The sequence below is a fragment of the Centruroides sculpturatus genome, unplaced genomic scaffold (assembly GCF_000671375.1).
Source record: "Centruroides sculpturatus isolate CEXI.00-Female unplaced genomic scaffold, Cexi_2.0 scaffold1089, whole genome shotgun sequence".
NCBI lineage: Eukaryota > Metazoa > Arthropoda > Arachnida > Scorpiones > Buthidae > Centruroides > Centruroides sculpturatus.
Genome location: NW_019385345.1, coordinates 71094 through 85845, shown reverse-complemented (window position 1 = coordinate 85845; position 14752 = coordinate 71094). Strand labels below are relative to the sequence as shown.

General features: G+C 32.7%; 1 protein-coding gene across 1 annotated transcript; it reads left to right on the top strand.

Annotated features, from left to right (window-relative positions):
* Positions 1-2593: 2593 nt before the first annotated feature.
* LOC111637909 lies at positions 2594-14581 on the top strand. Its single transcript, XM_023383512.1, has 5 exons — positions 2594-2911; positions 5773-5948; positions 6464-6651; positions 9059-9178; positions 14432-14581. The coding sequence occupies exons 1-5, from the start codon at positions 2811-2813 to the stop codon at positions 14579-14581; spliced, it is 735 nt and encodes a 244-aa protein (XP_023239280.1). The 5' UTR covers positions 2594-2810.
* The last annotated feature ends 171 nt before the right edge of the window (positions 14582-14752 follow it).

The window sequence follows — 14752 nt, the reverse complement described above, 5'->3', positions numbered from 1 at the left end:
ATTCGGGATTAAACACAGATAAATAGATCATTAAAATCTTAAAAGAGAAAGAAAATAGTCTTGATACAGTAAACATTATACAACAATAGCTAGTAGTGAAATTATGATACGCACCAGTAACTTCTAACGAAAATATGTAAATTAAATAGAGAGTAATGTTTATTCCTAATCAATACAATGGTTGTCTGGGTGATCATGAAAGTATTTAACGTTATTTGTTCCGAACCATTCAATAAAATTGTAAAATTATTCCTTACAACTCGATATATTGTTAATCAATATGTATATAACACTCGGGTATTTTTTATATTTATAAATTTAATAACTGTTTTATTTTATTTAAACAGTACAGGACTTTATATATATACAAAGATGTAAAACGTATATACTTTTGCAAGCTTTCAAATGTTTTATATTGAAAATTAGATTAAACAGTTTAAGGCACGACTCTATTGCTGACAGGAAAAGAATGATGTACAGGGGCAAGACACTGCTTATTTGAAGTGGATAGCATATATTTTAAATGAAATAAATTAAAAATATGAGTGATAATAAGTTGAAATATAACGAGCAATTGTTTATTTTGGTATGGTTACAATGCCAAGCAACAGTTTTTAACCTTTTAAATTTAAAAAAAAAAAAAAAAAACCAAACACGCGACATCCCATTAATTAGAGTCTCCAGCCACTAGCGTTTCATACCTGGTATCGATTTTCATCTGTCTAAATCCATTCTCCAGATTAACGAATGTATCCCAGGTAACGGAGTGACGTGTTATCCACGTAGATTTCTACTAGTTACGCACGAAGAACACTCTTGTGGATTACACTAAGTAATTTTCTCTCGTTAAACGGCTATTTTAGTTGCCGTAAACGTCTGTCTCTTTAATCCGAATAAAAATAATTTCGCTTGACTATCACGTTTACTAATGTTATTCTTTAGAAGTTCTTCAGGACTTCTTTTTCTATGTGAAGTGTTTTGCATTTGTCTAGGCCAAACTCCATTAGGGTTTCCGACCACTAGCATTTTAATATCTGGTATCGTCAGGTTATTATGGATTTCTAATGGAAATATAACAAAAGAAATACCTAACCTGATGGCTGTGTGATAGTCTACCGAAATCAATGTACACACGTGTGTACATTGATTTTCGTAAACGTCTGTCTCTTTAATAAACGCTATATATTTTCATCTGTCCTTTATATCGTGAATGGCTAAAGAAATATATAAAACAGTTACCATATTTGATATTTGCAAGGCTATTTTAGTGTATTACGAAATTCAATGCATCTGTATATATACATAAACCGTTTATTAAAGGGAGCGTGGATTCTTGGCTTTTAACAAAAGATACGTAAACATAAACAGTTCTAAGAACCAAATTTGTGAGAAGTTGTTAATGAAAGTGTTAAAAAAAACTGGTAAGATTCAAGCCCCGAATGAGGGTTTTTTGATCCCCGGATTGTAGACCCCTTGTACAAGAGAAAAGTCAAAGAAACCATACATATAAATGCCACCGTTGGCGAGTTAATTTTAGCTTTTATATCGTGGCTAGCGATTCAGAATGTAATTGTGATACTAAGTATACATTTAGAGAAGTCTGCGGCTTTTAGTGGCTTATTGAACAAACGAATACGAATAGACCCTAGACCATCTCTGACGCGCAATTAATTGATTGCCTCAGGAAGTCGGCTTCTTACAGAAACACAGCTTCCTTATCATCAAATGTCATGGCACGCCACTAGTATCAAAGTATCTGTCCGTAAATTGGGATAGAAAGTCAAGTTGATCAAGTCGTAAACCGTGATCCAAGTTCAGTGGATTAAGTGGTAGCCGGGTAAAAGTGTCATATTCGGGTGAAAGGTAACTTTGTTGCTGTGTCACATTCGGTAAAATGGACTCGGCAGAAAGAAGATTATTTTTTCCAGCAACAAAACAACCTTTTCCACCAAGACCTTATACGCTCGACGGATTCTTCCACGATTTCTTCGGATTTCATTCTGTTCTTTGGAGTATCGCCGCTCCAGATAATGGACGAAAGACGAGGACCACCCGTTCCACGTCGGGTGTATGCGACTCTTCCTCCGCATCTTTCGGAAGCACCATAAACAGGTAGCGGCACGATCCACTTCGAATTAACGAGTCTACTCTACAACGTTATTATACAACATTATAGAATGTTAGCTTAAAAATTTAAATTATAGTTTATTCTATTAAGAATTTGAACCTGATAATTTTTATTTATAAAGAATGTTAAAATAGTTTAATTTATATTAATTAATAAAAATCTACTATATCTATTAGCCATCAGAGGGCAGTTTTAAAAGTAATAAAAAAATTTACTTTAAAACTTTTAATTAAAAATATTTATAAGTATTAATAATAATTTTTCTTCGCCATTTTTAAAACTTTGTATTATTTACGTTTCATATTTATAAACACACCAATTTTTTAGTTTAATATTGGCCCTCTAGTGGTGAGGTATGGTTTATTTTTATTACAGTTAGCGCTAACCGCTAATATTATGTTTATCAACAAATTTTACTAACCGTTTAATAATTGTTAAATTTGTATGGTATTATTACAAATCTCGTTAATTAAGTATCGAATTGATAAATAAGGAGTTGTTTTGTTTATAAACAAATTTAAACGATTAATTTCCAGGTTCCAGTTTTAATTTAGTAGCGATTCATAGAGGGCGTAAATGTAGCTAGAAGATCGATGTTTTTGAATTTTGACCACGCTGCGGGAAGAATTACCAAGCTGCATTTGTGACGTATTTAATTATTATTAAGTAAAATATTCGGAAAATGTCAAAATTAGGTCCCTGGTGTGCTGTTTCTCATTGCTATAATAGACGGGGAAATCCTCCAGGCATGCACTTCTTCCATTTTCCAAGAGATCCACAAAGGTAAGTTTTGCCATTGTTTTCACTGTTATAACCTTAATACAGAGCTTCTATAACGAAGTTGCTTGCTATAAGGCTTATAGGCCATGTCTACATGCCAAAAACTTGATACAATTACACACCTGTGAAAGATGATTGGGATATTATTAGAGCTGTAGACTATTCATAGGAGGAAAAAAGTTAAAGGAACCATATCTCTACATGCAACTCTTTGCTAGTTATGCTTCCTCAAAATTGGCCTACTTCAAAGTCGCATTGTTCCACCACATTAACTATTCGGCCCATATGACTGCTGGCTTTCGGCAGCCCACTTGGTGTTATGTACTCTTGGGGGGTGCGGGGTTTGCACCCGTATGTGTGCTGAGGTGAGAGCATCGAAGTGCATGACTACGTGTGGAGCATCAGTTGAGGCAAGTGATAGCCAGCCTTGACCGACATGGACTGTGAAGAATGAGAAGTATACTGATACCTATGGAAGTAAATATCTCGTGAAGGGTTGTACGTACAGGTATGCTTCGTTTGGCCGTTTTTGCTTGTACGGGGGTCTACAATTCTTGGGAGTGGGAAACCCCTTATTCAGTTTACATCTTACCAAAGAGTTTAAAAGAATCATAGATCCAGATGTAATCATTTATCTCTTGCTAATCAGCCCACCAATTAAGTGGATGAAACTACTGAACAGGTCGTGGGTTTGTATCTCGTCAGTGGGCTGGCCACATGGAGTTATCTGGGATATCTTCACATATTTAACACTTTAATAGGGCCCAGTTACTATAAAAGTCTTGGAATGCATCTTCATTGGCATATTACCCATATATTGTGTTGCCTTATACTGTCGATCCAACCCATTCTTGCTAATCTGACTTTTCAGTTGTCTAGCTTACCTCTCAGTGTGTTTGCCTGTAAGCTTCTCTTTCTGTGAAAATGTTTGTTATGTCACATGCATGCTGTTTTTGTGTTTGTGTGGCCACCAATCAAGTGTCTTATTCATTTCATTTCTTTATATTGCATAATATTTTGAATGAAGAATTAAAGTTACAGTTACTGTGTCATTGTACATAATTTCACAGTAACAAATTACAGTTCTCAAAAGAATCAGTTTTGAATTGTTATAGGTCATGCCGTTCATTGCCTTTAGACAGGCTAAAGGTATATATGCATTTAGTTATTCAGCATTTTTGTTAATTTGGCTCCACTCTTTGAAATGATTGGCTGAATTAGCAAGAGTCTAATATATTTAAAAAGCTTTGTGGATCTGGCAGAATAGGTATGACTGCAAGACCGTGAATGCATATTTATGACCCACTATCAGGAATTGGTTTTTTTATTGCTGTTATAGTGCTAGGATTATAGGACATTTGAACACAAGCAAAAATTTAAAAGAAGTATTAAACTACGAGTGACTATCATTAAATAAGCTTCCTGCAATGTTGAATGATATGTAAAACAGTTAAAAATTTAAATGTAAATTTTAAGCTTTTACTGTTACTATTTTCTTCATTACAAGAGGGATGATATGAAATATATTATTGTCCTGTATAAGGTTGCTCTGTATTGAATAAAATTAATTGCATCATTTATTAAATACACAGTGTATAAACTTCAACAAGATTCCTCTTAATGAACAAATGAGATGAACCTTTAAAAAATAAAACTGATATATAGATTTTGTTGGACAAACTTGGTGGAATATAAGGAAAATTTTGACAGTTACATTCTATGACTAATTGCTTCTTTGACTTGAAATGTGGGTTCTTTTACTTTAATTTTGCTCACATAACGATGTCAGTCCTAGCAGTGTGTCAATGGTTCCAAAAAATAAATAAATGTTGCCAAAATGACCCATACATTAGAATAACAGAGAATCAAAGTTCAAAATAATGAATTGTATAATTAAATAAGAAAGGTAGCACAGATAGCTGTCATGATTATTAAAAGTACATTGCCATGGTGGCCAAACTGTGGCTTTTGAGCTGCTTGCAGCTCTTCTAGATCTTTACTGTGGTCCCCCATGTAAATTACATACATATGACTTACATGAAATACAGTTTCAATAAGAATGAGGCTCATATTTGTGATAGAGCAATATATGGCTAATTTGGATCTTCCAGAGCAGAATGCTGATGGCTACCTCGGCCATTTGGCAGGCAATTTTATGATTTAGATGGACCTCAAATATTCAGTGTTATTGAGATATTATGCAATAATCCAATTCTTAATTGTATTGTAGAAAAATACACAAAAAATCATTTTTTTTCCTATATGACTTTCTGATAAATTAAAAAAATGTATGTTTAATACAGTAGAGTCTCGAAAACTCGGCACTCGATAACCTGGCAGGGCAAAAAAATCCTTAGTTAATTAATTTTCATTATAGACAGCTTTATGCTTGAAGTATTTTTCTGAGGTCTGTCTTATCAGGTAAATTACTGTACACAGTGTATTCATTAATTTTCATTTTCATGTAGTAAAGGCTCTATGCCTTCATAAAAGACGTACTTTTCCTTTGTTTAAGGGTATTTGAGCAGTTTATTCTCTGTTGTATTCTCAAGTAAACAATACATACAAGTACAGTACAGTATTTTCTGAGGAAACACTCATGCTTATTTTTTTTAACCCCATTCCCGATAACCTGGCATTTTCACAAACTTGGCCACCCTTCGGTCCACATTAGGCCGAGTTTTCGAGACTCTACTGTATATGATTGCACTTAGATCCAATTTTTTTTTGTTTGATTTTGGTAGGATTGGCTTATAATTGTCTTGGCAGAAATACAGTTAGGCTGCTTCCAAATATTTCATTTATGCAAATCCTTTGATTATTAATTATTATTATTTATGTGTATACATCATAATTTTTTTCAGATGTCACTTATGGATAGAGAAATGCCAACGGCATGACTTGAAAGATAAAGAAGTAGCAAAAATTAGCAATAATTATGTCTTGTGTGAGCAACATTTTGCAATGGATGCATTCGTAAATCCAAATCATATAAGATTAAACGGAAAAGCTGTCCCTTCCATCTTTGACACACATGTCAGTAAGTAATTATGTACTTTTTTGTTTACTGTTCTATTAAATTTAGGTATATATGCTTGTTTGTTGTTGTTTTTAGTTTTACTCTTTCTCTTTATCAGCTCTCAGAGGGCCTTTTTATCAAGCACATTGTTGATATGACCAAGCCCACAATGGGATGGCCAGGTAGGGAGGAGGCATTACCCAACATATCTGGGAAAATTTTTGTGGTATTTTCACATGACTGTATATTGTTATAAAGCACAAGCAATTTACATTATATGTTTATTTGGTAAGCTTGGTCACTGATGGGAATTAGTCTGGTATTTACCAAATAAATTTGGTGCACCAGCAACTATGTGGATATAATCACTGAACACTAGTAATTGGTTATGAGTGTGTGCCTAATCAATGGACACTTTTCTGGGTTTTCTTCACATTTGTAATATCTAAATAGGAGCCGGGTTCCATAGAGAATCATTCTTGTCATCCTTTCTCAGTGCATTACCCATGTTTCTTAACAAATCATTTTTCTTATAGCTATTGATAAAAACAAGAATGACTCGGAACAGACAGTTTTAAACAGAGACAGAGGGATGGAAATTATTATTCCTGATGAAGATAATAAGTATAGCCTCAGCCATCAGTTAGGATTTGAGATTGGCAAAACTGTCCTTGAAGTTGAATATGACGAATATAACAGTTTTCACGTCGAAGAAGATATATTGGTAAGTGCAATACAGTGACTATAATTAATAGAAATGGTTTAACTAAATACACTCCAAACAAACTAGTTAGAAATGGTTTATTTATTATATCTGTAAAAATGCTTATATTTAATAACATAATATTTATACAGACACATTAAATTGTCAATTTATTCAAGATAATAAAATGGGAAGTTTATTTACGAGTAGACTTGAGAATTCCCTGAACCAGTTGCGCTATTTACAAACCTGCTATTTGTTGCAAGAAACAAATCTTTATAAGTGTTGATTCATAGAAAGTAGAAGGATACTTATCCCCCAATATTTTTGTACCAGTAACTTGTCCCTCCTCTTGATTTATTTGTATTTTATTCCATAATATGAAAATCAGGAATGAAAACAAGTATGCTGTACACAACAGTATACTTATTTCTTCATATCCACTCAAAATCTGACAGTTAGAAGTTTTTTTTAACTCATTGTCATTGCCTGATCCCCAGTGTATTGGAGGGTCAGGCAATTGATTGATAAACAGATTGATGCTGATATAAATCTTGAACATTCATGGGCTCGAGAAATATTTGAAACTCTTCTTTGGTATTGCCTGTATTCTGTATTTTTATTAGTAGTATAATAGCATTTATTCTGGATGACCCTGTAACTATAAATTCCTTTTTATAAATCACATTTCATTTTTTAAAATAGGCTAATGATTTTAGATACTTGGAATGGAATATAATTCATGTACAATTTACCGGTTCAGCTAATTAAATAAAAGTAGTATAGTATTGACAGACTCTGGGATAATTTGGTAAAAGTTTAACACTTTATAACTTTTATTCCAGAGTCTGTCACCTTTTCGAGGAAAGATATTGAGCTGGGGCAAAGTCTTGCTGAAATCATGCAGAAAAGTATATCTGAAGGGGGCATCAAAAAAGGGTGTTGTTTTGGGGTACGTGAGAGTTTCTGGAATACAAAATATCCCAGAAATGGTTGATCAAAATTGGAATTATGCCAGAAACCGTCACATTTTTGCCCCTGCTCGATGTCTTTCCCTCAAAAAGGTGACAGTTTGGAATAAAAGTTATAAACTGTTAAACTTTTACAAAATTATTCCAGAGTCTGTCAATCCTATACTACTATTATTTAATTAGCTGAACCGGTAAATTGTACATGAATTATATTCCATTCCAAGTGTTGAAAATCATTAGCCTATTTTAAAAAATGAAATGCGATTTATATTTCTGTAATACGCTTCGTGTCTAGTCTTGTGTTCAGTTACACTAGTTCTATGACGGATTTTCCTTTCTTGCTAGACTTATTACACCATCAGTCAGAAGGAGGACAAACTGTAGAAAATCATATCTTTATTTCCCTGAGTATGCATTTTGGACATTAAGTCTCTTTTCAACTTCATGTGATATAAATGATTATGAGAATAATCTTTATATTATGTGGAGTTGAAAAGGGAATGTCTGAAATGCATACTCAGGGAAATAGGGCCTACCAGTGGCCAAGCGGTCTTTGTATCATGAACACTGGGAGTTCAGTTGTGGGTTCACGCCTCACTTGGACGGGCTGGCCACATGGAGTTTTCTGGGTTTTCTTTGCATCTGTAACTCCTAAATAAGGGCCATTTTCCCTTAAAAGACCTCCCGGGAGGCAAATCCCTAGGCAAATTGCCCAAGTGTTGCATTGCCATAAGTAAAAACACAAACATACTCAGGGAAATAAATATATGATTTTCTAAAGTTTGTCCTCTTTCTGACTGATGGTGTAATAAGTCTAGCAATAAAAGGAAAAGTCGTCATAGAGTTAGTATAATTGAAGGAATTTATAGTTACAGGGTCATCCAGAATAAATGCCACCATTTTAACTTACTGTAAAAATGTTAATTATTCGGAAGTATGGGACATACACCAATCAATAGAGTAACTGTCTTAGTTTTATCTCCCATCTGCATTCATACGTCTTGTTGTCTACTACCACTACAAAGTACCATAAACAAAAATAATGACACTGCAATACAGAGGGCATTTTGCAGTTTGCAAAGTTGGGATCACTCATTATTGTACGACATAAGTAATCTGAAGGTACCTTAGAATCGTGGCTGCCTTGGAGGAGTGATGATGGATATGCTGCAGTAAGTGTAGGAAGAATTTGATTATTGATTGGACGTGTACCCTGTGACTTGAGCTGCATGCATTATAAAATTGTAATAGATAAATTTGAAACTTGAACAATTTTCCATTGTTTTCATGTACCGTTTTAAGTACATGACTGAAGTTTTGGACAATAATTAATATACAATAATATAAAATGGTAGCATTCTTTCTGTATTTTTGTGTATTTTATAAGGAATTTTTGTTTAGATCCACCCGTTTTATTTTCGTGTCAATTTGATTTATAATATATTTTTTTTTTATAGAACTGCAAGATTAAAACTGAGCCGTCGTTCGGTCATGAAGAAGAAGAAATTAAAATGTCTCCAAATCACATTTGTAATACAGAATATTTAAATAACAAAGATTTGAGACATATACAAAAGGTAAGAATTCTGTATCAACATCTGTCTAAATAATTTATATTTGTTTCTGGTTGCGTTATTTGCTCGTTTGATAAAATTTCTATGCATGAAATATAATATAAATTAATATACATAAATATAACACTCAATTAATTAAGTAAAATTATGTTTCTGGAAACTGACTTTTAATAGATAAAATCCATATTAAATATTGACGTTTAAGATTAATATGGAAATTTAAAAAAATAAATTTTCAAGTGAGAAAATTAGCTGATAATTAGAAACATATGTACATTTCTATGTAAATATTGTCTACTTGTGCCTTATTTATTAATAGGACTTATACTAGTGTAGTTTTTGATATTAAAGAGAGGAGATCTTACTCAAAAGTCAAAACTGACATGTTTTTGCTCTTGGCTGGTTATTATTGATTCATCCTTACATATGTATATTTTTGTATGAACCTGATCTATTGTATTTTACAGAAAATTTGCAACTCAAGCCCTCAAATTTCTTTTAAATGACCATAAAGTTCATTTTAGTGGTGTTGCTGCCTACTTACAAATCCACTAACGAAAATTGCCGCATGTTTAACTTCATGTTCAGTTACTTCCATTTACGAAATAGTAAATTAATAAAACAGTTTAATTGATAAGAACACATTTAATCTAACTACTGTTAAATTAAATGTGTTCTGTGAACACTATTTAATTGGTGTCGTTTCAATTGAATACCAGTAATCTACTTTATTTTCTGCATCTGATGCAAAACCTAATTATGTGAATATTTCAAAAGTATGAAATGTCTTATTAATATTATTTTCCATCTACTTTCAATGTTTGAAATGTACGTAATGCCTCTTGAAATATATTACTTTAAACTATCTTGTTGCTGATTACCCTGCTAAGAATTACTTTCTTCATTGTTGAGCGAAATTCTTTAACCTTTGTGAATATTTCTGTGAAATGACGGCACAAAGATGTGTAAATAAAATAAAATTCATTTTGTGGAGTGCGAATCAAAAGAAAACAAACTAAAAATTTGTTGATTCCACAGCGAAAACAATTATTCAGTGTATCTAATCATTGACTAACAAAACTGCATGTAGTTTTCAATCCTATTTGATGATTCTATTGGATGGATTTATTTATTTTTTTCTGGATTTTCCTCAAGGAAAACTAATTCTGGCTCTCTGGATTTCGTTTTATGGTTCATTTTTATGAAATTTTAAGCAGAGATATTCAGCCATTGCATGGGTGAAAAATATTAAGAACAAACACTAAAATTAAAACCACATTACAAGTTTGGTTATTTTAGCTTGGGCAATGACAGGTTCATCTGCTAGTTTTAAATAATAAACACTAGAACACTGTAAGAGCATTAAATAATTCAAATGATAAAAATTTTATGAGTACTTTTGTATTTATAATGATTAACTGAAGAGAACCATGGAATAAATTACTAAAATGTTTGTCAGCCAATTTATCAGAAAGAAAGTAGAGTGCAATAATACTGAACAAACTTCAAACAAGCAGATTAATTACCAAAATATCGAAATTATGATAAAGTATATTTCTTTATCATAATTTGAATACTTTGAACAAGATATATTGAGTTTAAACAACAAATATTTGAACTATTGCATAAATGAATGTATTTCTTCATGATTAAAGATGGCACAGCTCCATTGAAATATACACAAAAAATAACAGTTATCTACAATTTTTCTTTATCTTCTGTTTAATTCTTGTCAAATAAATACTTTTGTTCTGTGTTGTTATAGTTATATTTTGCCATTGTAATAACATATAAATTAATTGTTTATTGTTGTATTTGACTGGAGAGAATTTACTGTGATTTACAAGCTACCTTATGATTTTTGTTTTCCTATTACATAATGCATACAGAGACAACAGACATCCTTATTTCACAGTATCCATGTGATATGAATGCCACATTTGCATGTAAAACCATAAAGTTTTAACTTGGTTGGTTACTAAATCTATGAATTCTACTATCTTGGTCTGTAGAACATTGACCCACTATGTACACAAATGAAATGTGTGGTGTTGTATATCATATAAACTGTACAGGTAATGATAAGAATAAAAAATTTCATATAGGTGAAACCAAACGACAATTAAAATTAAAAATTAAAGAACAAGAAGCCGTTGTTAGGTTAAGTAATTTGGCTGAAACACATATTGGAAAAAGATGTATGTTATTGAGTAAAACATCCTTCTAAAAGCAATAATTGTCCACTAAGGTCTTGATAGTAAACGATTAATGACTACATTGAGATCATCCTGTAAACTCAACCACACTATTTTTGTGTTTATATGAATTATCTATATATTATGTTTATTGTAATTGAAAACCTTGAGGCAAGAACATGTTAACTCAGTTTCTTTGTTGAACATTGTTGAATTTCTATAAATTAGGGCAGATATATTTTCCAGACTCTTTACCTACATATGGGCTGCAATTTTAAAAAACTTGTAGATCTATAAATTTCTATTATCGTCTGGCTGTCCTTTCTTAATCTTGAGAGTGGTGTTAGATAGATGAAAGTCGAGACCAGATACAGAGGTTGACCCCAAGGGGAAGGAGACCCCAATTAACTATATAAGAACTTCCGCTTTGGCCGGAAAGTCACAATATTTCAATTCAAAAATTTTCTCCTGAATGGAGTTAGATAAATAGCTGGCATGAGTTCATTGTTAACAGGAAAAGTATGACATACAGGGGTAAAACACTAGTAAACTTAAGTGCACTGTGATGAAAAATTGCAGCCTAGCAGAATGACTGTGTCACAATAAATAATTACTCATTTCTCTTACACTGTCCTATCAACTATTGCTCTGTATTTTAGAACATTAATTTGGACTTTTACAGTAATTTTTTTTCCAGAAACATGAAAAGATTTATCATACTGTCATTTAATATGAAAACATATTAATTGACAGTATGATTTGATTTCATAAAATAATCACAGAAAAGATGGAAAACAGTTGAGAAGAAACAAACATCCAGAAAATATAGGGTGTCTGAAAAGTTATCTTACAGTGAGAATTAGTAATGACATTAAAGTTATGTGTACGGCATTGCATACAAGATCCGTAAGCTGTACGTCCCACATTTCCACTTTGCGATAGATGGTGTCACAGCTCACTCACAGAAGTTCTGGTTTATGTACTACAGATTTTGGAAGAATTCTTTGTCGATTGCATAATCTCCCATGGAATCTGTCTTGCTAGGTCTGTGGATCTTGCATCCCAGATTTTGGGGCCTGTGAGGGCCCCAAAATCTGGCATTTGCTGTAGGGAAACTGCAATATTGTACATTAAACTTTTCTTTTATTAAAATTTTTCTATTAGTATGTTTTCGGACACCCTGTAGTGTCTGAATGCACAATAACTGTAGGATATATAATGACAAAATTACAATATACTGTAGGGAATACAAATAAAAAAGTAGCAGATATACAGATTAAAAACCTGCATAAATAATAAACTCAAATAAAACAATAAAATATGTAAAAGTATGAATTATAATATAAAAACAATATAGCCAGATGGCTGAGTAAGCCAAAACATTAGTCTGCTGCTCTGAGAATCCTATTTCAGGTCTGGATCAATCCAAATATGTTGGGCTGTTCATCATCATTTATCTGCTCCCTTTCTGAGCCTGGTTTAACCTATAATAGAAATGAAAAAAGATCCTCTTAGTGCCTACAAACTTGATTTTAATAACATTTTTATTTAAAAGAAATTTTGATTACAATATTATGTGAGAACCGAGGGTGGGACATCGAGCTTCTCCCCACTTACTGGCGGCTCTTGTCAGATATGGCTATATAGGAGTGCTAAAATAATGTAAGTAGGGAGGTCCGTGAATACGTAGACAGGTTAATGATGAGACAAGTTGAACACAAACAACACATTTATTAATAAAACACACCTTTAATAATCTAGCTAATAAAAATTAATAATATGAAAACGTTTTTGATCGTTTCTTAACGATCTTCTTCAGTTACATTTTTATATTATTAATTTTTATTAGCTGGATTATTAAAAAAAAAACATTTATTAAAATATAAAAAGCTACAGATAATCAATGGTTACAGAAAGGCGTACGGCTGCCTAAAACTGTCCTTTATAGGACCCAAAATCTATTACGCCAATTTAAAAGCTAAAAATCTAATCTTATACTCTATGTGACGTGAATCGAGAGAAGAGAGCCAACCGAATCATTTAACAATACCTCAACAAGTTTTGTATGTGATGTCATCTTAGACAATCGAGTATCTCGGAGGTGTTCATTCAAGTTATCTTGGAATAATAAAGGTGACTACGGTGGGATGACATGTATGACTATGGACTGTATGGGTCTGGTGTTCCCTGATGTCTGCTGTGATGCTATCAGCTGTGATGTCCGCTCCGTTGATCTCCGACTGTAGAGGTCTGCATGGAGATGTCCTCTGAGGGTGTCTACTTGGCAGGGTCCTCTTTGGCTGTCCCCCCGGAGGTGCAAGTTTGACCCCTTTTTATACTTGTCTCGAAGAGGGAATCATGGGGGAAGAAAATATGATGCAATCGCCAGCTCTACTTGCATCCATCTGTGTTTATGTTATTGTCACTCTTTCCCATCATAAATCTGTCTATACTGTCAACTTCTTAAATTAATTGCTGCAGGTGGCCAATATCAGAACAGCTGCGAGGCCACCTGGGTGATGATTACGAGTCATTTTATTACTCTCTCTCATGTAACAGGTGGACATCCTTGTTAATTGGCTATCGATTTGTACATTGTAACGAAGGTGGAATTGAATAATCTCCCGTTTTGAGGGTAGAACTTCCACTGACGTGTAGGACGACTGTGAAAGTTAAAAAGGTCACCTTGTGAAGTGACGCAGTACACTGATGGGTCAAATGGTCTAACTTCAACAAATTTGAAAAAAATAACTTTTTAATATTTAAGTTCTCTAAAAACTCCCAAGAGTCCAGATTCTCACAATTATTTGATCTTTATAGTTTATGACAACATCTTAAAGAGTAATTAAGGGAGTTTAATTACAAAATCAAACAGTCTCAAAGATGATTCAATGTTAAAAGAAGAAATTCTTTTCTACTATAGAAAAGTGTGGTTATATTATTACTTGTTAATTAGGAATCAATAATAAGTTTAACTATTTGATTTAATCCGTTAGAGATTTAAATTCAAATTACTATATGCATGTTGAAAACTATTAAATTATATTTTGAATAATTTTAGGGTCTCCAAGAAATTAACTCCACTAATACACAAGTCAACTATTTTAATGATTATGATTTTTCTCGGCATAATCAAAACGGAAAAGTATTTTCACTTAAAGAAACTTGTAGATCTATAAATTTCTATTATCGTCTGGCTGTCCTTTCTTAATCTTGAGAGTGGTGTTAGATAGATGAAAGTCGAGACCAGATACAGAGGTTGACCCCAAGGGGAAGGAGACCCCAATTAACTATATAAGAACTTCCGCTTTGGCCGGAAAGTCACAATATTTCAATTCAAAAATTTTCTCCTGAATGGAGTTAGATAAATAGCTGGCATGAG